At 37.1% G+C, this 25,428-nt stretch overlaps 1 protein-coding gene across 2 annotated transcripts; it reads right to left on the reverse strand.

Annotated features, from left to right (window-relative positions):
• Positions 1-499: 499 nt before the first annotated feature.
• On the reverse strand, positions 500-24,947 carry LOC145217760 (uncharacterized). Of its 2 annotated transcripts, none has more exons than XM_080085103.1 (28): positions 24,872-24,947; positions 23,501-23,638; positions 22,893-22,988; positions 22,038-22,173; positions 21,439-21,664; positions 20,493-20,666; positions 19,681-19,799; positions 18,558-18,644; positions 17,277-17,418; positions 16,611-16,886; positions 15,404-15,456; positions 14,628-14,814; positions 13,337-13,494; positions 12,302-12,468; positions 11,894-12,073; positions 10,775-10,937; positions 10,073-10,159; positions 9,483-9,632; positions 9,155-9,240; positions 8,832-9,015; positions 8,057-8,128; positions 7,339-7,503; positions 6,670-6,846; positions 6,347-6,562; positions 5,756-5,921; positions 5,153-5,361; positions 3,249-3,408; positions 500-2,756 (listed from the first exon to the last, which is right to left on the reverse strand). In XM_080085103.1, the coding sequence occupies exons 2-28, from the start codon at positions 23,536-23,538 to the stop codon at positions 2,689-2,691; spliced, it is 3,942 nt and encodes a 1,313-aa protein (XP_079941229.1). In that variant the 5' UTR covers positions 23,539-23,638; positions 24,872-24,947; the 3' UTR covers positions 500-2,688. The 2 variants fall into 2 exon arrangements, with proteins under 2 accessions (XP_079941229.1, XP_079941228.1); XM_080085102.1 differs by having other exon boundaries at positions 18,558-18,647.
• Positions 24,948-25,428: the final 481 nt, after the last annotated feature.

A 25,428-nucleotide genomic window follows, 5' to 3' on the forward strand; every position in this document is an offset into this window, starting at 1 on the left:
GGATTCTTATCAACCGGTTACCAGAACATATCAAGTAAAATCAACATAGAATATTTTAAAAATTTAGTTATAATTGTTGACTAATTATATTACTTAGCATAACAAAACATTTTTATTCGTCTTTACTGAAACACTTTCAGGCAGTTTTAAATGATTATCTGGCATTTAAAATAATATAATTATTAATTTGTAAATATATTCAGTCATTTTGCCTGACATCTTATGGTAAACGGTTAATTGCGTGTAACACCGTAAACCAGAACATTAAGGTGCAATCCTGGCAAAAAATCATTTTTACGTAGTTAATTTTTTTTTGTGGGTAACGCATAACACTCGAAACGGGTGAAGTTCAAAATCTCTAAACAATTAAATCCTACTCCTTTAAAATTAAACTTAAACAACGAAAATGTTACCGTACCTTCCGGAAAAACAAATAGATCGTTTCACATAACTTCCTGTCTGACATCCTTCAAAAAACAAAAACAAAACACAAAGAAAATTTGTAAAATCGTATTCTAATCACTCATCGACAGCAAACTGTTCCGTTGCCGGTTCCGTCGTAGTTCACACGACACCGGTGACGCAGGCGGTGATGTTAAAGTCAGACACGAACAAAAATCGAAGAATAAAATGTATAAAAAAATGCGAAAAAAAAAACGATGTAAATGATGTGATAAACCGATAACTTTGTAGCTAGACACTACAAACGACGAAAATGGCAGTTTGTACAATTTTATCTAATAATGGTCCCTGATAAGTCGGGTTTTAGTGTTTAAAAAATGATATTAGTTTTTGTCTATTAATGCAACTGTCGATGAAGACAAATAAAAGCGGGAAAAATTTGCTGTAGATTAATTTTTGTGTTGTATCAAAACCAATTGGAGCCACACTTGTTATTCAAATCAAAACTTGTACAAGCCTACACAAATCAGTAGCCAAAAAAGAAACATTAAGAGGACAAAACTGATGCAAACAACACATCAAAAGCAGCAGTTATTCCTAATTGAACAAAATATATTTCTAAATTCATGTAAACTTCTAACGTTATGCGTCAGCAACTTTGAAATAGAATGTTGTACACAGTGCCATTTTGCTTACAAGTCAAGACCAACAACATGCTCTCAAGACCAAATTATATCAAAGGTATTTACTGTTTGACCAAGCAGAAAAGGATATAAATTTCGAAAAGGCTAATGCTGTTTTTTGACATAAAATTCATTTGTTTGAAAAAGCATTAAACTGATATTGTCAGTAAATTTAATCAGCACTGGCGGAATGAGAAATTTATCTGACATTGCTGTTTAGCGCACACATGGCACAACGTACTTCAAAAAACTGAAATCGAAAATATGGAAATGACATCACAAATATCCCGCAATTTTTAAGTTTCCACGTGTGTGAAAAGCAGCACCTTTATCCAACAACACCACACACACACACACACACAACACAACACACTAACAAACCAAGTAAAAACGGCCGCGTCCTCTACTTCGCTATGTACAGACCGAGTTTAGGTGCTACAGTGACAGAATGAACATTGAACAAAGGGAACAGGGTTGGGTAAGGCAGTGATGCGCCAAAAATAATGGAACCACCACATTAGTAGATTGGCGCCCAGCGATAAAATGAACTTAGCGTCTTAACGAGTGATTTCGCTACAGCGAGAAGACCTTGCAGTTGTTATATACAGTGGCAGGTTTCATATCGAATGAAATCGGGTGGCATCAGTACACATTACATCAAATCGTCGGGATTGTTAAACATACAACAGACGATCCGCTAGTGCAGTGGTTCCCAACCGTGGAGGAATTTACTTTAATTGTTACATGTGGTTTGAAAATATACGCTTAAGCTATGGAAATATAACCTATAAACTTGATAAAAGCCCAATCTTAAATGATCCTTGTATTAGCATGCTATGTAGAAAATGTTTTGAATTGTTCAGGGAGGAATTCGTCGATAAAGGTTGGAAACCACTGTGCATTTACCTTAAAAGAACTTTTTAAGCATGCTTTTCCGTGTAAACACCAGTAGACCAAAAATTGGCTTGTAGGAATGGAATGTTAACAAAACCAAGGGGTCCTAGTTTTGAAAATTGTCGAGAGGTAAACAAGAGAAAGCCTCTGGTTTAGAACAGGGTCGATGTTTTTTCTTTGCACTTTACACGGCCAGCATTATAGCCACAAATGTATTTTTGACTTTCCTCAATTTGTGTAATATTCACATAGAAATACAGTCAGTTTGACCTGTTGATTGCAGTAACCAACCGCACTGTAAGATTCACCAGGCGAACAACTTAATTGTTTTCAACAGCAGTGCTTGGTCCACAAGGCCGGGATTAAGAAATCCCAAACAAACTTAACCGACAAAAGAGCATTCAGTCGGGTGACGTCATTATGCGTGACGTCATGCACGGTTTTGATTCGCGTTATCGTTTTTGTTTGACGTGAACAACGATGAATGAATTTTACACCTATTTTGAACTGGACCTCGGATATTTTGTACAATTTCGGCGGCATTTTAGGTCCTCTATCACCGCCACACAGTGAAAGACCAGCGGCTGCGCGGCCAGCCCTTGCCGCTTCGATATTACGCGCTATTGTCTTGATGCCGTTCGGCCGCGAGCATGCCATTGCATCGACAGTTTGTTTCGGCTTTTGCCAGGTTTTGTTGCCCGATTTCCCATCAACCGTCGTTAGGAGTCTCGATCTCACCCATATTGACGCGGTTCGACGCTGCATTAACGGAGAAACCTGGAAAATAAAAGTAGATTTAAATGTAAAAGTCATCCAAGGTCACTAAAATACGACCTACATACACATAACACTTATTAGTTATTCTTAAAATTTTCAGCAAGTAAGGATATTCTCATGTTGCCTATTTAACATTACCAGACATTTTAAACTTTTAAAAATATAAAAGCCCACATCCAATTTCGCTTGTGAAACCAAGTATATGTTACGACAAAAACAACTACAGTAAAGCTCGGTTAAAACGGAGTCGGTAAATCCGGATCTTCGCCTAATTCGGACAAAACTTGAGGTACAAATAGTGTGTCAATCGTCCTTAGGATTTTAAGATATACATATATATATATTATACCTTAAAAGCATCAACAAAATCTGTAAGAAAAATAACACATCAAAAGCTGTACGCGAGGTCTCTGTGTAAATTGACCTCAGTTGAGTAAAAACAAGACATGCAACCTGGTGGACAAAACATTTGTTCAATTTCTTCACACTTACCAAGAATACTGGGGTCAACTCTCTGCAGTTTTTTCTGCTTTCGCTTTCCCCTTTTTGTGCTTCCTGTCACAAATTCCCCTTCGTCATCGAGTCCAACAGAACCAGGCGGTGTGGGAGCGGTCTGGTTCCATCCAGGCACCACCGAATGTACCGACTGACTCTGGGAAACATATTTGTCATAATTGAAAATTGAAAGAGTTGTAAATGATTTTACCAACCGATTTGTCCGGTTACCAACGTTAATGGCTTTTTATTCTTTTTTTTAAATGTGGTAGTGTAGCGACCTCACTATCGTGTTCGCTTATGCGCATCGAAGCGTGCTATTTGCTTTTTTCTTTTAATCGCCATTGCCTCTTTATAAACGCCGATTTCGCGTTGCTGTATCTCTTAACACGTTTCTAACATGACTCGGACATGGCACCGCTGCACAATAAAGCTTCGACCGCTTCACTGGTGACCCCGCGACTCTCAAACGGACTTTGAAGGTCATGGAACACGCTGTCTGTCTTAAGCTTCCCACGTGTTCGCTATCTCCGCCACGTGTCTTGCTTCAAGTCAGAGCTCGATTTCAAGATGTGGCAGATAAAACAAAGTTTCTTCACGTCGACTCAACGTTGGAACTACATCTCAGCACACTGGAACACGCTACAGCAGTGTTACTAATTTTCTTGTTGGAATGGCCTCTGCAACAGATCCGTATCAAGTACAACGCCGACTTCAAGCATTTGCGATTTCCTGGCACAAACAAGCAGCGCGACTCCTGCACGTGCCTCTGGACATTTGATTTGTTTGAACGGCAGCTTGCAACAGTTGAGTACAGCACACGCACAACGCTTGCTTCAATCGATTGCTCTACCCGGCACGACCGTGCAGCGCGACTCCTGCACTTGCCTCGGGATATTCGATTTGTTTTGCCCGATGAAGACCCGACTGATCTTCATTACTTGGCTCAAAAAGCAACGGTGTTGTCGCCATTACGTGCACCTCAAGCTTGTTCAGAGCACCGCTTTGCTCTGCTACTCTACGTCATTCCGCAGTGCCCCAGCAAACACGTGCAGCGCGCCTCCCGAACAAGCCTTCTGAACACACCTCTTCGGGCATTAAAAACCAACCCGGTTTTTGGATAAAATCCTCGCTCCGCCCGAAACTGCCAGTCATCTGTCCTCCACGAACACTGTTCACGCGGCACATGCCTGAGGATAATTGATTGGATTTTTGGCCAATGAAGTACCGACTGTTCTTCGTAAATTGGCTCGAAGGGCAGCTGAAATTTCTCTCCGTGTGATGTTACGTTATCCACTGGCCATCGTAACACAGGCCCGCTTCTGGAGGGGGGTCCTGTAGCGACCTCACTATCGTGTTCGCTTATGCGCATCGAAGCGTGCTATTTGCTTTTTTCTTTTAATCGCCATTGCCTCTTTATAAACGCCGATTTCGCGTTGCTGTATCTCTTAACACGTTTCTAACATGACTCGGACATGGCACCGCTGCACAATAAAGCTTCGACCGCTTCAGTAGAATATTTTGCATGTTTATATTTGGAGCAATTACCACATATGTTGGCTGATTTTATAAAACTAACTACAATAGAACCGCATATGCAACAGGGCAAAGGCAAATCATTTTTAGTTTAATTGATGTTTACCCAGAATTTTAAATCAACACAACAGTTTTTGCGTGCCAAACTTTATGTTACAGAACCTGAAAACCAAAGTAGGAAATTGTAATCAGAAATATACACACCTAAATAATAACGACTTGAACTGAATGCACAGGTACTTTCATATATGTCACCTTTTGCAAATAGTTAAGTGTAATTGCAACATTGCTGCAACTAAAGCCTTACATAACGACACAAAACCAGAAGCCCTTTTACACAAACTATTAACTTGGTTGTTTCTTACCGTTGGTGGATTTTGTTGTTGCTTTTTTTGCGCTTGTTGTTTTTGTGCCTGTTGCTGTTGTTGTTGTTGTTTCTTCATGGCCGAACGCTGCTGTAGAAACGCCTCAGCAAAGTCCCGCGCGTCTTTCGTTTCTCCCAGGTACGATGTGACGTAATCCTTGACGTCATAAGGCGATTCGACGTCACGCAGAAAAGCAACAAAGGTGGGAACTAAGAAAACAAAAAAATGTTGGGTGAAAGTTGACAAAGTAGGATGAAAATAGAAGGAGTCGTTAAGTTTTTGTTTAAACATATTATATACGAAGCCAGTTAATCGCATAATTCATTTAATTGCATAGAATCCGCATATTCCAACCGTAGTCTTTGTTTAAAAAAAAATCTGTTTATCGGATAATCTGGGTAACTGGACAAAAAGGTTGCTAAATTCAGTATGCGTTTAACCGAATCGCATAACGTGTGGCATCCTAAAGGAGGCATCTTATGTAAAATTTAACACTTGGGCGTTTGTCCGACCTAATAACACTGTAGTTTTCCTGATTTTCACCAATGTATTGCACAACTCTAGCCATAATAAAGCCAGTTTAATGAAAACAGTGGTTCTCACCATCCAAGTTTGAAGCAGCTGGCATTTGTTTGATCTGAGCGTCACACCAAGCCACGAATGGATCTTGTGTGCTCTGTTGTTGCTGTTGTTGTTGGAACAATGCCATCACACTGTTGTCCTCAGCATTTCCACCACCACTACCACCTCTGCTCTTCCCACGGGATTGCTACAGGAAAAGTTGTTCACTCTTATAAGCGAGGTTACAACACACTTAGAAATGCATGAACTTTTCATTACTATCAAATCAACGTCTATTCGTCAAGCTGGTGTAATATGTAGTCTAAAGAATGTTTTCGAAACCTGTGAATATTGGGGAAGCTTCTTACAAAATAAGATACTTAAGTGCCATAAATTTGTACAAACAATCCGTTTTTGTACCAAATTAAAAATTGGTATCACTGTGTTGTATTTTTTTATCATTGTATAACAGCACAAGCATTTTGCCAAGATTTGATTTTTGTGATTAATTGCTATATTTTCTAAACCAATAAAAGGCTACAGTTTAGGCTTCAGTACACAATGGATATGAATTTGCAAACTAACCGTAAAACAACAATTGTCTGTATTTAGGAAATATTTTAAGAAACCCACCTTAGTTTGTTGTCGGGCAGCTGCCTGCTGTTGTTGCTGTTGCTGTTGTTTTCGTGCCTGATTGCTTTGTGCTTGTTGCTGTTCCCAAAATGATTGTTGTTGTTGCTGCTGCTGTTGTTGTTGAAATGATTGTTGTCCCCACACAGAGCTCCCTGTTGTCTGTCTTCCACCCCATGCTGCTGCTGCTTGGATACTTAAGTCAGGTTTCTGCTGAACCTAAACACACAGGAGGAATAAAAATCCAAGGAAACCCTAATGCAGTGGTTCTCAAACTTTGACTGTTGCCCCTTAAAAGTATATTTTGGGCCTTGTAAGGACTGTACCTGATTCTGTTGCTGCATCTGTGCTATTCTCTGCTTTCGAGCTTCTTCCATTTGAATTTCCATGAGGGATAATGGCCGACCAGGATTGGATGCTGCAGGCAAACCCTGATTGGCAGGAGCGCTCCCCCAAACTGGACGTTGTTGTTGCTGCTGCTGTTGTTGTATCACCCTCATATGCTGTATGTATAGTACAGAATACTTAAAGAGGAAACATCACTTGAAAACTTTTTTGTTCATTCTGTTTGTTATTCTTACATGTCAAGTTGGGCCATTAATACAATAATTTAAGTGTTAAATATGAAAACATTATTAAAACAATATCAACTAAAGTGTCATTGGATGGCTACACCAGCCAATGCAGCCTATATATGGTCACCAGCTGCACTGATGAGACCGTATATGTCGAAACAGGGCACAATGTCTGCAGCTTATTATATATTGGCTTGATGCTATTAAAATCCCAACACCATTATTTGCATCTCAAACTGCATTAACAAAATTTTGTTGTGTTCCATGATAGAACTTTACACTTACTGTGGTGTAAAAAATGAACTTATGAGTGATTACTTGTCACCAATAAAAGCCAAAAATAGATTGAGGACAACGTAAAATGTTTTAGCAGGTTATCTTTAGCTTTTGAGAGAATGTGGAAGAAAAAAGGCAAACCACCTCCTGCTCCAACTTCTTCCTTTCTCTCTCTTTTTCTTCCTGTAGTTTTTGTATTTCCAACACAGAGGACATATTGTTCTGTGCTTGAGGTTGTTGTTGTTGCTGTTGTTGTGCCCAGTTAGCAGTGGAAGGCAGTTTCATGTTTTTCAGTTGCTCCTGTTGACGCTGAAGTCAAAAATATTTATTGGTAATACCAATTTGACAAAAACTTAATTTATGTATTAGGGTCAATTTTGTAGAGCTCTTCTGGCAATTAAGGTGTTAGGCAATGCAACTTAAAATGCTTATCAGAGTGTCTTTGGAACCTTACACATGGATCTGTCCATAAGTTTAACGCTAAATATAATAGCCAAACATTCGGGCAAATGTTCATGCCACATCAGAATATTGTTATAACCTTTGTTCGTGTTTTATACAAGACTTTTTAAAAATGAAAATGTTAAAACCACTTCTCTAACTGGTTCAGAAGAACATAAATTCATAACTGGGATCAGCCCCTAAAGCGTTTATGCAGACCAGCGATCATGGCACGCTGATATATAAATCATAGTAAGCTAGACCCATTGAAAACGTTATATTGAATCATCCAGTCACCAAGCTTTCACATGTGGCAATTCTCCGTTTAAACTTGCACAGATCAGTTTCACAATACACCATGAAATGCTTTAATTTAAGAGGGTTGCTATAGTCTGTTTTGAACACTTAAACAATTCCCCACCTTTCTCGCTGCTTCCTCCTTCTGTCTCTGCAACTCTTGTTCTTTCTGTTTCTGCAAAGCTTCTTCCTGCATCTATAACAACAAACATAATTTTTACTTGTGAAATCAGTTTCAGTCTATAGACTTCGTGAGATTACACAGGCACATATATATCAAATACTTTTTTCTCATGCAACACTACTTTTTTTGGTGGTATGAAAAAATTTAATAGGATACATCATAGGTGTACAATCCATGGTGCATTTCTAAAAGTGTGCTGCACCAGTAGATAACAAAAATTGTTATAAATACCTATACAAGTATAACTGCTACTCCTGTTCATATGAACGAGCAAGAACTAAGAGCATTAAAGCAGGGGTGTCCAATTCATGGCAAGTGTGCCAAATGTGCAAAGAGCAATAGAAAATGGCACTGAAACTTTTGCAAACATTCAGATGGCAAACATTTGAGTGTTATAACTAAGTTCACTTGCTTTTGACCACATAGGCATTCTCCTAATGGGCCTTTGCAAGGCTAAGCATTAGGAGTTGGCCCAGGCTTTTGGTTTGTCTTGAAAAACGGTCAAAGAGTAACAGTAGCCTACACATGAAGAGTTGGATAAAGTGAATATTTGCATGCGCAAGAAGGCCCAAACAATTGCTAGCCAAACTACCTCAGGTTTAAAGAAAAAAAATGTTGGCCAGCAAGTATATTTAAAAAACAAAATTGGCATGGCAGTATTATGGAGTTGCACACCACTGCAATAAAGCAAATGGTAAACCTTGATACCACCAACCTGTTTCTCCTCCATTGCTCTTCTTCTCATTTCCTCCTCTTGGGCCTGACGAAGTTGAGCTTGTCTCTTCATCTCCTGCTCCTCCTGTTGTTTTCTCTTCTTTTCTCTTTGCTCCTCTTCTCTCTTTCTTCTCACTTCCTCCTCTTGAGCTTGCCTCCGCTCCTCCTCTTGTTGTTTGGCAAGTCTAAGAATAAAACAAATTTTATAAATTAACTTGTGTTTCATGTTGACAACACATTGGCCAAACAAATTATCTCAAAAAATGTTTCCAATTTTTTTTAAATCACAAATTGAAAATAATTTCAAGCTCAATAAATGTAAACCTCCTCAAAGATTCCCGTCTCTTCCTCTCTTCTTCTTCCATTTGTTTTCTCACTTCCTCTTCATGCTTTAGTTTTGTTTCCTCCTCCTGTAGAGAAAGGAATCAATAGGTATTCGGCGTGGCATCGCATAACAGAAGATGTGTATTTAATCTTTAATTTCCATTAAACGTTCTGTCTAAATGTGGTTTAAAACAGAATGCTTACTCCACCCCACAGTCTGTTGTTGTTAGTCACAAAGGCAACACATCAATATTGGCTTCATTACCCATTAACCCTGTTTTACAAACCAAAAATTATCACAAGTTACAAAACTGGGGTGTTTTTTCACCTGTTGTCGTTTTTCTTCCCGTAGTCGAATCTCTTCCTGCCGTCGTTTCCTCTCCATCTCCTCTTGTTTCCTCTTCGCATCTTCTAATTCTTTTTGTTTGCGTATTTCTTCAGCTTGTCGCATCATTGCTTCTTGCTGTTTTACTTGCAACTAACCACAAATTAAACTTTAGTTATCTGTTTGGACTAACTTTAAGGATCAACCAGAGCTCCAAAAAAGTTTTTAAAAATTTAATAAGCTTTTAACTGCAATGTATGTGCAATGTGCCATTTATATTCCAATAATATATAAACTGTTACATGTCAGTTCTTTTACTTTTATCTTTGGTTGGTGGGCAATGCCTGAATTCATTATGCCATCTTTTTTGCCATTGTCACCTTCTCGTGTAAGGGGTGGATTACCACAAGGTCTTTGGCTGCCCCGCATGCACTTTCTTTGTGTTACAATCCATTTTCGTTTAATTTAAGTATAAATAAACTATACCTGAAACTTAAAATGTCTCTGCTATACAGCTGCCTGTTTTGTTGCAAGTTAGTTGAGTCAGATTTAAAGCAATTGGGAAAATCTGCAAAGCAAACTAAGTGACAAACCTGTTGCAAGCGTTTCAAGTCATCTTCTTTACGTTTCTTTTCTTCCATTTCTTTTAATTCCTGTTTCTTTTTCGCATCAACCTGTTCCTAAACAGAACAAAACAGAAATTAGAAACATTAATTTATATTGCAAGATACAGTGATTTCATATACTCCATGCCCATACTGTAACTGTTTATATTCTAAGGCCCCTAATTACATGTCCTTATCTTTCTACATCTTTTGACAAACATAATTCATTCCGGCACACAACCAAACAGCAGCCTTAGTAGCAGCTATATACAAACATTGTTAGTGTTACCCAATTGTAATTATGTTAGTGTTACCCGATTGTAATTTTGTTAAAATCCTTTGTAGGCATTGCACAAGATATACACCAATGACAAATAGTGACTTTAACCCATGCATATCAGCTTCATGGTTCACAACAGTGTTTTAGTGCAGGAAATATTGTGTAGTGTGAAACAACAATTGCAACATAAAAGTAAATTCGTCAGATTGTCGGCAAGCAGTTCAAGCACATGTACTTCACAATTTTAAGACTTGATCATGACTGAACAGGTAGATGACGAGAAAAATTCAACCCAAAGGATAAAATCTCATGTGAAAGAAGAGTTTCATACCAGAATGGGATGAGATGAGCAGTGTTTTATTGATTTAATCTTAAAATAATTTATAGTTTGGAAACATCAAATGTCAGACCTTTTCTAGCGACTTTTGTTTTAGCATTTCCAGGAACTGCTGATGTTGTGGTGGTTGCTGTGATGATTGTTGTTGTGTTGCCATGTGAACGGGGGATGGCCTTCGAACAATGGCAGGGTCAATGTCCCATAAGTTCAATTGGGAGGCAGCAGTATCTGCGGCACTGAAAGAAAGCAAAGGTTTATTTAACAGTAATGGACTTTGCATTAAGCAAGATATGTGCCTGATGGTAACTGATAATTATGGTGTAATATGAAAAAAAAACGTTGACAAAGTCTCACAAAAACTTTATCCCTGTAACTGGACATTTTCATTGTAATAGCGTGTGTTTCTGAAGATCAAATTTATAACTTTAGTTGGGTTCATAAATAGCATGAGGTCTAAGAAAAAGTTACATTATTTATGGAAAATAACTGGTAATCACAATGTTACAAGCATTGTCTAGAAATTCTTGGTGCTTTATATAAAACGTTTTGACCTATTCTGTTTAATAGCAATTTTGTATGATCCTAAATTAATCAGAAAACTTTAGCCCTAGGGCAGAAGCTGCGTCAATAGCCAATAGCGTGTAGCAAAGTTTTGTTGAAATTTTGACACCAAAGAGCAGCACACAATAATGAGCCATATATGGTGGATTAGTTCAGCTTACTATTAAATACATGCAGTACAAAATAAAATACATCAAAACAGTCCAATGTTAGTTTAAGGAAGCCTAATTGGGCTCTTAATATACACCAAAAATGTTCCAAGCATAGTTATCCACCCAAATGGAACTTTTTTTATCTATTACAAATACAATGTAACATTACAAGGTGAGGTAAATAAGCTGTTGCCGTTGCTGTCAGGCATAATGTTTCAACAAATAAGTAGCTCTTCCAGCAGTTTTTATTATAACAAATTGACGTTTCGATATCTCATATGAGACACCTTCATCAGGGCAACGACATAAATTAATACAAAGTTGTTATCAAGCAACGAAGGCCTTTTTGTCTTGGCATCAAAATATCCGCTTTTTATTATAAAAACTTCTAGGAAAGCCACATATTTGTTACTACAAGGTAATATTTGAACTTTTTATTGAAGCTCAGCCTTGCAGCATGTTAACATACAACAAGTTACCTGGATGCTGATGCAGATGAAACTGGTTGTTGTGCAGAATGCTGTTGTTGTTGTTGCAGAGCAGACATGTAATGTGCAACCATTGCTTGCTGTTGTGGAGATGGCAGGGAAAGAAACTGCTCCGATTTGCTCAGTTGCGCAATAACAGCATTGTACAATGCATTCTGCAACTGGTAACTCCTGTGAACAAAAATATTATGCTGTTCTTTAGAAAAAGTAGTTTAGATTTTCATTACAAAGCCATCTGGTATTATTTTTATTTCAAATTTCAATAACCCCTGCCTAGAACATTTGCAAAAAGTTATGATAAAGTATAATGATTTTCTAAATCAAAAAGACGCCATTTTTGATGAAACAATACCCAGTTAATTACTTGAATTGGTGTTAATGAAAGTAGAAATTAACCACCTTATGGCCTGTTCCTGTTGTAGCTGTTGTTGTATTTGCTGTTGCTGTTGTTGCTGTTTTTGTGCTTGTTGTTGTTGTTGCTGCTGCTGCTGCTGTAATGCCTGTAGTTGTTTTTGTACTAGAAGTTGCTGTTGTAGGGCCTCAGTTTGTGGGTCGCTTGTTGTGGGCTAAAAAACAAGTATTTTTTTCATGGAAACAAAAACAAAGTGTGTGAAGCACAGCTATTTGTCAAGTCCATAATTTTCATCAATTGAACTAGGTTTTTTTTATTAAGTTTGTGTCTACCGTATTTTACGGACCATAAGGCGCAACTTAAATCCTTTTTTTTCCTCATAAATTGATCGTGCGCCTTATAAGCCGGTGCGCCTAATGTATGGATCAAGTAGTGCTTAATTGCTTTGTTTAATGAGCGTTATACGGTAACCCATACTCCTTAAAATACGTTGCGTTCTATAGCCCGGTGCGCCTTATGGTCCGTAAAATACGGTACAAATTTCCACTTTACTGTGATGTAAATTATAGTAAGCCAGACCCAATGAATTTGTCACACCAACGACAGAAGTATTTTCGGGACTCACGCTCGACCTACACAGACTTAATATTTAGCCTATCACAAGTTGAATCACAAGCACTGATTAGTAGGGATGTTCCAAAGCTGCAAATGTTCTGTTTGGTTAAACACTGAGCATCTCACGTTAATGCTCGGTGCTCAGGGGAGCATGCTCGGTGCATTGTGACGTCACAAACATTCTTATTTCCACGCTAGTTTAGCTTTCCAAGGTCCCTTATGTAACCAGCTGTGCGTTAAGCTGTAAAGACCCCTGAAATTCCTATTCCAACATACGACACATTTAATACAACAGTCATTTTTGTTCTTGGATACCCTTACGAACACTAGTTTCGTATACATGGGCATAAATATGCAAATTTAATGCTGGGGTCAGTTTGCACAGATTAGTGTAATGTGCATATTTTAAACATGCTTAAAATTTTAACACATAAATTATATACATGTGAGTGATAAACTGTAGACACCTGTGTAGGAGCACTGGCACTGAATGGGATTCCTCCCCATCTAGTCATCAGTTCACCCAGGGGGGCATATACAGGGTCGAAGGCTCGCTTCACTAACAAGTTGAGTGTGAAGTAACCAGCAAGAAACCATTCCCTCATTTCTTGTGACGTGAAGGGCCCTGTGAAAAAGTAGGTCAATGTTAAAAGCCCTGTAATAAAAACTCTTATGAAACATTTTCACCGGCACAGTGAACCCTATCATGCACCACAATAGTCACAAGGGTACATGGGTACTAGAAGGTATATAAAGGTTCACCCAAAAAAGTTTGAGTACCGTATTTTACGGACCATAAGGCGCAATTTAAATCCTTTTTTTTCCTCATAAATTGATCGTGCGCCTTATAAGCCGGTGCGCCTAATGTATGGATCAAGTAGTGCTTTATTGCCTACACTCCAACCAGTACCGATGCTATTATATGGTAACCATGCTTTATACGCTAACTGATACTCCTTAAAATACGTTGCGTTCTATAGCCCGGTGTGCCTTATGTATGAACAAAACACTAATCAAAGCAATTTATTGACAGTGCGCCTTATAATCGGGTGCGCTTTATGGTCCGTAAAATATGGTAATTTGTAGTGTGTGTATGATAAACTAAGTTATCCACTTTCAAAAGTTTTGTTATCTTGAAAAAAAAATATTTCACATTGTTTCTAGCCTAATTTCATGTAATCCAACCCAAACAGTTGGTTAATTTTTACATTGGAAAAAAGAGCATGTGTTGATAGGAACACAAAAAAGGATCAAAGTCACTAAAAAAGAGAATCTGTGTTCCTCCCTTTAAATATCAAACATGTTCAACTTAACAATTTGACCGAGCAAAGAAAAGATTATTATTCGACTCAAGCGTACAGAATAAATTTTACTGCTTGAACAATATCTATACTTAAACAAGGTGTTGTATTTACCAATACAAAATATATCCATGCTATTCAATTGGAAGACCTTTAAGTCACTGAAGGACCACTATGAGCTTATAAATAACATCCTAAATAAATATTTTTAAACCAAGAGCACATGTTAGCAAACATAAGGCAAAAAAACAAGATTTATGTGTTTATGTGCAGAGGGAATTCGGGATGCTTTGGTCTTTCAATTAGACTTTGTTAGCAGGGTAGCTTCACTAGATCATTGAAACATATACAGGAACTAGTATATTGGTAAAAAAGTTGTGTAGTCCTAGGTACCGCAATGATGTGCATCTATTCTGTTTTTGCCAAAGTACCTTTACATTTTATACACAAACCCTACCTTGTGTTTCTCCTTGTGGGTCTTTGTAGAACCATTTAGTAGCGAGGTCAGTTGCATTCACATTAGCTATAGCTTGATTCACTAAAGCTTCAGATGTTAATGCAGGTGGTTTGCTTGCAGAAGCCGTTGTTGGCCAGTCGCTCTTCTCAGACTCTTCCGATAGTGAATCCACCAACTTTAAAGCAGCCTGAAAAAACACACCATAAACTTTAAAGTCTGTTAAGACAGATACAGCCTGGTGCTGGTCTATGAGGCAAATGTCACAGGCTATACTCAAACAATGGAATATGTAGTCTGGATATAGGCTATATTCAGCTATAGAATTCATGCATCAATCATTTGATATTTTGTTCCCAAAATGATTTCTGTGATCATTTTTAACTTATGTATGATGACATTCAAGTAAAAAGTGTTTTAGTGGCCACTTTTGTGCATTACACACCTCTCAATACATAAAACCTACTAAAAAAATCTATTTGAAAGGCACCGGATATAATAAATGCAATACAAGTTTTATGCTCTGAAAAAATGGAATATTAAAAGTAAGGGGTATTGAAGACCTATGTATAGTTGATACTTGCGATATGTTTTACATAATCCAACTTGTTAATTTGCCAGAGAAATTATTGCAGCTCTTTGTGTTTACTTCCCAAAATTGAAAAGGAAGTTCAAATTTGCATTTAACAAACTGATTCAGATACTACAAACACAGTAGGTGGCAAACAGACTAACAGCTTTTACACAGTAATATAGACAAAGCTGCCAACTTTGTTTACCTGTTCGAGATGATGCATATTATCCACTTCTTCTTGTTCAGATGTTTTCACTTCTAACAACAAGAAAATAAGGATGACATACCAATGTTTGATGAAAGAGGAAACAAAAGTTTGCCGAGGCAAGAGTATTAACTAGAGCAGGGCCGGACAACTTCTCCAGTCGGCGGGCCTGATATGGGAAAATGAAGTACTTGGCGGGCCGGATTCCTGAATCGATACATTAATCGCGTTTTTATCCAGTGATTTAAAATGGATTTTTGACCACCTAAACCAGGGGTGGGGAAACTTTCCTAAACCAAATACAATCAAGTACGTCACAATTACAATACAGTCCAAACAATCTAACTGATATAACATAAATTTATTCACCGCAGCAAATTTAATTCATACACCACCGACTTAGATACTGCTGAAGCACTAACTAGGCTACACGTGTGAAAACAAAGGAAACCGTGAAAGCAGGCCAAACACAAGGTTGGCAGTTATGTCGTAACAATGGACGTGTGGTGCAATGGTAACAACGGTGGGAAAGTTTGTTGCTATTGGGGAGCGTTACTGTCCGTTGCAACTATAATTTGACGTAGGAAGCAAGTAGTGGGGGATTGCGGCAGACTGTGGCCGCGGGCCACATTATCATGTAAGACCAGAAACTGTCTGCGGGCCGCTCAAAATCACGTCGCGGGCCGTATGTTGCCCGCCCCTGAACTAGAGTTTGTCATTTTTCTCACTCTGACACATTACAGTCGAAAAGCTTATACAAAGAGGTGAAACAATGTATAGATCAATGCCAAACCAAATCAGTTCAAAGCCACAATCGGGCATAAACCACAGGAAAACTGGTCCACAATAGCCAAGCAACTGCTTAGGAACAGAAGTGGTGTCGGCTCAGTTTCACTATAGCATGTGTTGGTTCGATACGTTTACAATTCTAGCGTGTTTTTTGCATTTTTTACACCTAAAACACTCTTTCAGTTTAACTGGCCTATAATTTGAGTTTTTTTGGCTCTCAAATACACTTTTATGTCAAACAAAGAGTACATTTCAATATCTTAATATGTTAAGTGTTGAACATGCTTCCAGTGCTGTTTAGGAATATAAATGGCAATGTTTGATTTAGGGGTGCATGTTACCGATGACACAAAACAGGTAAAGTGTGTTGTATTAATTGGAAACAGAAATTTAAAAAAGCTTGTCAAAGCAAACAAACCTGCTTTAATGGCTGGAACAGGTTTAGGAGCTGATGTGGTTGTTGTATCAACATTTCCCAGCAATTTTTCGATGTTATTTTGTGCTGCATCCTCTGATTTAGGCAGAGCATTCCAGGCAGGTTTCTCTACTGTTTTAGCAGCAGTTTCAACAGGTGGTTCAGAAGTTTTTGATTTTTCTACTTTAGGTGGTGACTCTTTAGGTGGTGTCTCTTTTTCTTTCTCTTCCAACAGACTCTGCTCTGGTTCCTTATTTCCATCATTGACCGTATTTTCATCTGCAAAACAATTGTCAACGTAAAACTAAACATCGTAAAATAATTTTAAAAAATTCTTATTTTGGAAAAGCATCAAACAATATTCTAACAAGCCCAAAATCTGCCAAAACCCACAAAAGAAAGTTGTTTAAAAGAGCAAAAATACAGCTAATAATATATATATTGCTGTGTTATATGCGTAAAATGCAGCATCTAACTCAACATGTGAAAAAAAAAGATTAAAAAAAAAGATTTTACGTTTACAGCTTTGTTTTAATTATGAAAAACTACAGCAACCGGTATATTGTCCAGTTATATATGTAAAAAAATTAAACAGCATCTAGAAAACATGTGAAAAAAAACAGCAACTATTATATTGTCCAGTTATACATGGATAATTTCACAACTTGCCTTGTTTTTCATCATCTTCTTTCTCACTCGCACTGAGTTTGTCACGTTCTTCAATCTTGCGCAAACCTGGACGACCAATTGTAGCTTTTCGTGGTCCTGAAGCTTTTCCATTCTCCCTGCCATCCGTGCTAGTCTTTGAATTCTGAAAAATGTAAGTGCAAACTCAAAAATCATATATCAGTGTTTTGTATCAGCCACTTTTGTTGTTAGCTTTATCATTTGGTTAAATGGATTCCCCTCAAGAAGTTCTTATACTATACCAACTGAAATATACTGATCGTTGCGCCACAAGTTTTAATGTCAGGAAAAAGTAAAAAAAGGAGTACAGTGTTTTTCATTTACCGTTTTGCAGTTTAACATCACCACAACTACATGACTAGATTCTCTTAAGAGGCCCTACACCAGCGGGTTTTTTAAAAAACCTACCAATTTTATCCTTGAGGTCACGGCACCAGAAAGGTTTGGAACCGCTGCCCTATACTATACCAACCAAAATCAGCTGAGGTCAGAACGATAGAGAAGGTCATGCCAAGAAATAGTAATGATGTAAAGTACAGTGGTTTTCATTTAACACTTTGCAGTTTAAAAACACCCCAATGAATTTAAATTCAGAATGTGCCTTGCTACATACCAGTTTTCATGTCATAAAGTCCATTTAATAGCAAATATTCTTTATATAAACGAGTAGTGCTCTTTCAGCAGTTTTGTTACAAATAATCGACGTTTCAACGTCCCATACAAGATGCTTTCATCAGGAAAATGGCATATCTTGAAACTAAAATTTCTCACAAAGTTGCAACCAACCACACACAAAAAACAGCGATAACAAGATTGTGTGGTTGCAAACTCACACCAACGTAGTGATAAAACAAGCTCAGTGGTGTAACAGCGGTCGATAATTTAACGGCATTAGAACATCTGTTTTAACGTTCATTGTGTTGGCGTGTGAATAGATGTTTCAAGACCCTATGTCAGGGGTGCCCAACCTGTCGATCACGATCGACTGGTCGATCTCGGACTGATCTCAAGTCGATCGCGAGGGTTGCAGAAAATTATTTAAAATAAGTAGGCGCTTTCTTACGTTACAAAAGTAATAGTTGCAGTAGTAATTGATACTTTGTTCTGGTACTTGTCTTTGCTAATTTGTATTGGAATGGTAGATCTCGAGAGTTGGACCACCCCAAAAGTCGATCTTGAGTCAAAAAAGGTTGGGCACCCCTGCCCTATATGATTAACTTAGGAACACTAGACATAGTAGGATTATCGCAAACATTTGCTCACAGTTTGAAACGCTCCACTTGCATCGAATACACCAACCTCGCCTTCTTCTCCATCTTCTGCCCATTCAGGCATCAAACCCGAATCACCCTGCTTTAAAAAGTAAACAGTCAAATCTAACTGTTTGTTTATCACGGAAAATACTAAGACGGGGTAGTGTTACTTTTTAAACTGTTTAAATCAGGAACACCACATAAAGATCTGTTAAGAAGTTTAATGGAGGAAATGATGACATGAGCATTTGCTGCAATGTTTAAAAATAAAGCATGTTATTTTTTTGTGTATTTGGGCCATTTTTCTCCATTAAAATTATGTTTAAATCAGTTTTTTGGCTACGGTTCTGCGCAGACTCATATGAGTTTTAAAGCTTGTGTTAGATTTCATTTTATGTCATTGTTTAAGCAGGAAGGATTTATCTGTAATGTTTTTGAGGTTGATGCTTCCACCAGTGGAGTGTAGTAAACAATTTCTGCCCCCAAGGCAATTTTGCTAACAGTACATGTTTTCTGTCTGTTTACACTTGGTTACAAAAATAGATTTTGTAGGGATTCTGTAACATTTGTACCAAATCACATCAAATGCTCTGTCAGGTTTAATAAGGGTAAAGTCCTTATGTATTTATCTAATAACTTTCACTTTGGATACAATTGTCTATGTTCCAGTATAAAAGTTTGATTTACAGATTGGTAAAGTCCTTATGTATTTATCTAATAACTTTCACTTTGGATACAATTGTCTATGTTCCAGTATAAAAGTTTGATTTACAGATTGCAATTTATCATTATAGTTCTCCCTCCTATTTTTGAAACAACACTAATGTTTATGGGAAGAGATTATACTTTCCGCAAAAAAGTCAATCAACAGCTCTTTAGAAAGGAAGTCCTTTGGGCCTCCAATTTATACAGCTTAGCATTTATTCAAAACAGTATCAGATAATATAGCAAAATGTACATAATTTGGCAAACATGTTTAGTAAAAGTATAAAGTTTTTAATCAGGCCAATGAAACTTTTACATGGTGCAGCTGAATGCTTTATGTAGTGCAAGTAGCTTAAAACTTGAATACATAGGTACGTTCTACTGGTGATTTGACGAGGCAGTGGCTATAAAGATTAAAATTTACTTACATCATATTTGCTGCCACCTAGTGATCGCGTCCGGTTCATGACTCTCCGCTCCCTCGGGTGGTAAGAGCTTTCGTTCGACCAATCTCGCCCTGTATCTCTCCAGTTACTGTTCGAACGACCTAAACGTTATGTAAGTAAACAATATTATATCATACCAAAACTACTTAAAGTTGAAAATGAAAAAAGTGATTTTGTGTGCACATATCAACCAGCTAACTACCTACAACTTAGACCAGGGGTGGGCTACCTTTGTTGATGTGGGGCCAAATACAATAGCCAAAATTAGATTGTGGCCGCACCCGTGTGTAACACAAGGTGATGTTACTTTATTGCTTACCAAATATGCTTAATTCCAAGTAAAAACGCATTTGATTCTAGCCACATATTGCCATGGTCGCAGAAAAATAACATCGGGTGCATTAATCTGCTCAAAAATACGTAATAGTTGACCTCGTTTGCCAGTACATTTGAAATCCAAGCATCTATGTGGGCCGTACAACCTTTAACCAAGGGCCGCATTTGGCCCGCTGGCCGCAGGTTGCGCACCCGAACAGTTATGATCGCAGCATTGCTTTTGTTTTAAACAGGGAGTCATACCGCTTGGTATTTTCAGGTTCAGCTTCACTTAAAACTGTTTTTAAGGGTCCATGTTCGGTTCAGGTTTAAAAAAAAATGAAAACTGTTGGGTTCGGATTTTTTGGAAAATGTGCTTTTTGATTTAGATTTAATGAATTAAATCGCTCAAACTCATTTATAATTGGGTTCAGTTCAGGTTCAACTTCCTGGTTTTAAACACAACAGTAAATACTAACCTCTCCAGTCTCGTCTCGAAGGAGCAGGTGGCCTCCAATCCGATGCTGGTTCCGATGTTTCAGCATCCGCTCCATCTCCACTTCCACGAATGATATCGCTCCTCCAGTCATCACTAACATCTGAGCGACGAAGAGGCTTTCGATGGATCGGCCCATCTTCAGATGAACCTCTTCCTAAACATTTTATAACAGGGCATTAAAATCTGACTACTAAGCATACTCAAGAATGCATGAGTTTGAATTTGTATGTGTTCCAATGAAGTGTATATATTTAAAATTTTGGATGTCTTTAAAAGAACCAAATTTTGCCTTCTTCAATGTTTGTCCCAAGTTCCTTGTATCTGACTATTTTAAAGTTTAATAATAAAGACACAGAACACAGAACAACATAAGACCTACAGTTGACCCCAAATTTATTATGTCACAGGCCCAGCAAAATGATGTTCTTGAGAACTCCAAAGATTTTACACAGTGCAAGTATTATAAATGTCTTGTGTTTGATGTGTCAACAAACAAAACATTTACACCATGTGGCATAAATAATTTATATATACCTATCAAGCTTTTATGCAATCTTTACAAACGCTTTTCGAACATTTTCTGAACACTTTTTTTTTAAACTCTTAGCTAAATGGTCAGCCCAGAACTCTGGAATGGGTGAATCAAAAAAAAAAGTTATAAAATACCTTACAATACTTTACATTGCACCAACAAACAAAGCATGAAACTCTCAGATTATGTGCTTTAGTCGGTACAGCCGTTTAAAAAAATCGTTTGGGGGCCTGTAAGTGAATCGCTAGGTCATTCGGGGTCAAACTTCAGGAGGATCACAGTTGGATCAATAGCTAACATCTGTGTAAATTTAAATAAATTTAAAGCACTCTTTCTTGACCAAACGAACATTACAAACCAGCAATGGACAGAACCGAATAGTTCAAAATCTTACCATTTCTCCCGAACCCTCTTTCCTCCCAGCTTTCTCTTCTATTAAACTCTCTTCCTCTTTGAGAGTACGGAGGCCCGGCACCTTCCTCATTCTGACTGATGCTCCGAGAGAATCCTTCGCCCCGACCCCGGCCTCTGCCACGAGGTGGGGCTGACCGCCCTCGAGTTGAAAGCGCCCCTCTGGGTCTGAAGTGAGTCTCACTGTTCACCCCACCAGAAAATGCTCTCTGCAAAATATTTGTTTTCTAGTTTATGACTCAACTGTTTTGGCCTCTTAAATCATACATCAGAACAAAAAAATGAACGTTTAGACCAGGGGTGTGCAACAAACGGCACGCAGGCCACAATCTGGCCCGCCAAGCTATTTAGTGTGGGCGGCCCTCAACAACACACTGATTCAGAGAAAAAATGCAAATCTTCGGGGAAATCAGCAAAATTTTCCAATAGTTTTTGGTAAATCTCCTAAGTTGCTTTGTATAATGTATGTATAATTTAAAATTGTAAACTTTTCAGTTTAATGCAGGTATTAAATTACAACATAGCTTACTTGTCTTGACCATCTAACAGTTTCAGAACATAATGACTATCTAGAAAACATACCTGATCATCTTCTGTTAAAGGAATCAGTGCAAGTGGCTGTAAGGTGTCTTCACTTATAAGATGAGGAGCCTGTAGCAAATCAGATGGAACTTCCGAATTTGCTACAAAGAGTGCCAACATCTCCTCCCGTCCATAGCTGAAATGTCATGAAACAATCAGAGGATGTGGTTAAATCTATATGTTCTCATCTTTGTGGTTTGCCACTCAATAGTTCTCATGTTTCAAAGACCTTTACTGCTGCTATAATGCATAGTCATAACCTTTTTTTCAGATAATATATGTACAGTTTATAAACCTGTTTATAACATTACAAAGATAAGTTAAAGGCCTTGTACACTATATACTGTATGTATCTTAATTTTTCTTTTAAATGCACTGGGGTTTAGACAGTCAGATCATTTCAGGAAAAGTTACTTTGCTCAGGTAATCGAACCCAATTATACATATATATATTGTTTACAATTTAACTGCAAATATATGCAGGAAATGCCTATTATCACCAATACGTTCTAATTGCAGAAAACACTAAGATTTTTTGAGAACATTTTTAAAACAACATCATCCATTATCTGGAAAAAAGATTACCACTTGGCACATTTTGTAACAGGTACATCAATTTTTCAATAACTGCCCAGTAACAGGGGTAAACATTTTTACATTTTTAAGTCAGCGTTTCCCAAATTGCGATTGCACACCCAAAAATGTCAAAGGATGCAAAAATTTTATACTTATTTTATTTTTGTTAGTTTCACAACTTGGCCTAAAACTCTTGGGAAAATATTGGGAAAAAAACACTACTCTAAGTGGACCTCACATGCTTTATTAAATAAATGTAAGCCATGCATGCATTCCTACCGAAATTCAGCTAATTTGAACTTGGCAGTGGTTGGCACAGCTGGCGATGGTGGAGGGCTTGTAACAGATGATGTTCCCGTTGATAATGCTCGAAGCCTAAAATACACAACACAATACCACGGTTAAAAACATCGTAAAGAGAAATAAAATCTGTTTTTAACACACACTGTTTATAGCAGATTTTAACAGATAAGCAAATAGAAATCATTGCAAAAATGAATTTTAACTTTCTGTATCCAAGTGACTGGGAATATGTTTGTTTTAACTCATCATAAGACATGGATTTGAACAAACCAAAATTTACCAAACTGTGCTTATGTATAAGTTTTTGCTGCATCTATATACTAAAGCTATTGAAAAAGTGTACGCTACGTTTTGAGAACCAGTTTGGAAATACGACTTTTAATCACTTGAAACAATTCATATGTTATATGTGTACTTCGGAACACTATCTGTTCATAAGTCTAATGAGGAATATAACTGCCCCAATAAATATTTAAAAAGTGACATTCTTATTGTTGAAACATACGGGCAAATGATCATGCCATTATTAGTGATTCATTTTTACGTTGTCGTTATAATAACACTTTAGCATAAATCAACCCTACCATTCTGGGCCGAAGTTAAGAGTTTCAGTGGACGACATTTTCTTTTTCAGTTGTGAGAGACTTTGTGTTGTACAACGCAGGCAAGTAGCAGACAGTGAACGCAGTTTTCAACTTTTTTCAACGCTGGAATAAGAGATGCTAAAAAAAAGTTAATTTAGACAAAATCATTAAATTATGTACTACTTTGGATATCCTGTGTTGCTTTAGTTCACTTTAAATTAAATCTGACGAATTTAAACAGTCAAAATAATTTTCTAATACAACCAAACAACAGTTTAAAATTTGCCTTGGAGAGCAGGTTTTGTTAGCTCTAGACATGCTGTAAAATAGTGGGCTATATAACTACAAACAGTTTGTCAACATTTCAGCAGAAAAACATTAAAGCTGTATTATTTTTTAAATTTTGATTGCCACAAGTAATTCTTTGACATAAAGTTGTTGGTTGTTTTCTTCTTACTAGTTTGCAAAATATCACCCCCTGTTAAAAAAAGTGCTTGTGCTTTACTGTTTTAAAAGACATGAGATAATTGAAATTAAACTTAGGATTTCTTGTTTCTCTCAAAATAGAAAATAAAAGCTTGTGGCTCGGGTTCCGCTATTTCTCGACTTTTTCGTTTCTAAACGAAGGGACTGTAGGTCCGTGTTATAGACACAGCGCAAGTAAGTATTTTTTTTATACTATTTTTTGGGAAAGGTGAAAGTTTAGCGGCAACACACACTAATAATCACTGTTTCTGGTGCAAAAGAAGACAGTAATGTGCCCAGTGCGCTCTAGGGGCGAGTTGAAACGAAAAATACACATAATAAGAGGTGTCGCATTTACTTTTTGCTGATGATACATGGCGTAATTTCTCACGAGGAAACTTTATTTGTTTCTCGAGAATTTCTGAAGAAGGAACCCTACTTGTGGCACACTAATAGATAGAATAACTTTTGATGTTTCTTTGCTAAGCTGATGAAAGAAATTAAATTGAATTTTTAAAGTGATGATTTAGACTGATTTTGGTAACACATAAATTAAAATAGGGATTTAGCGCTCTCATTTTTTGCCACACAACATAAAGTGCAAAATATGAACTTATTGCCAGTAAAATTTGCACTGTTCATTATTGTAGGTTAATACTAATACTGAAATAGGGTAAAAATAGTAACAATTACTAATTTTAAAATAAATTTCTGCATTTCAGGTTTTGAATTCCTTTTTGTTTACAACTTTATCCTAATCATGACTATCACACAGCTTAATTTAATTGCTCAATGAAGTAATGACTAATAATTTACACAAATAACATTACACTGGACAAAAAACGTCAATGAATATGTAAAAATTTACAAAAAGAACAAAATACATTTTTTACATCATTTTCTTACGCAATTTCGAATTTTTGACCATGATTGACTAGCGAGTCGAAATAAACTTTGCTGGATGTGAAAAATGCCTTATAATTTATGCACAATAAAACGAAAAATTAAACAAGAAAGAAGAAACAAAATACTACAACAGTTGTTGAAAATCTTGCAGAAAAAAGTTACTGGATGATCGATATGTTTAATTTTTATTTTCAAATTGGGTAGCCTGTAATTTATGCGAAACAGTGCTTGCAATTTAGTGCCTTTTCTGCAAATTAATGCGTAAAAAGTTTCCCTAGATTAATTATTTAATGTTAATTTAACAAATACAACGTTTTATCAAAAACTATAGTTTTGGTTCAATACAACAAAAAAAGTGTAAGATTTTTTTTCGTTTTAATATTATCCACCTGTTTCTATAATGACAGCCAAAATGTTTCCCCAAAGTAAGGGTAAAAAATTTCTAAGGTTTTGTTAACATTGACCTGGAGGTTTCGTCTTTTATCTACGGTTCTATGTTGCATATATTACTTCGCCCCACTTGCTAGTTATTAGAAGAACTGACTTGGTGTCAAACG

This window comes from Phallusia mammillata, chromosome 3 (genome assembly GCF_965637545.1).
Source record: "Phallusia mammillata chromosome 3, kaPhaMamm4.hap1.1, whole genome shotgun sequence".
Taxonomy (NCBI): Eukaryota; Metazoa; Chordata; class Ascidiacea; order Phlebobranchia; family Ascidiidae; genus Phallusia; species Phallusia mammillata.

Excerpts from the sequence above, each read along its gene's own strand:
- LOC145217760 (XM_080085102.1), bottom strand. The coding sequence starts at position 23,538 with ATGTCGTCCACTGAAACTCTTAACTTCGGCCCAGAATG. Across the intron at positions 12,074-12,301 it reads CAACAGGAACAGGCCATAAG|GAGTTACCAGTTGCAGAATG; the intron begins GTGGTTAATTTC and ends TTTTGTTCACAG. Across the intron at positions 5,362-5,755 it reads AGCTGCTTCAAACTTGGATG|TTCCCACCTTTGTTGCTTTT; the intron begins GTGAGAACCACT and ends TTGTTTTCTTAG.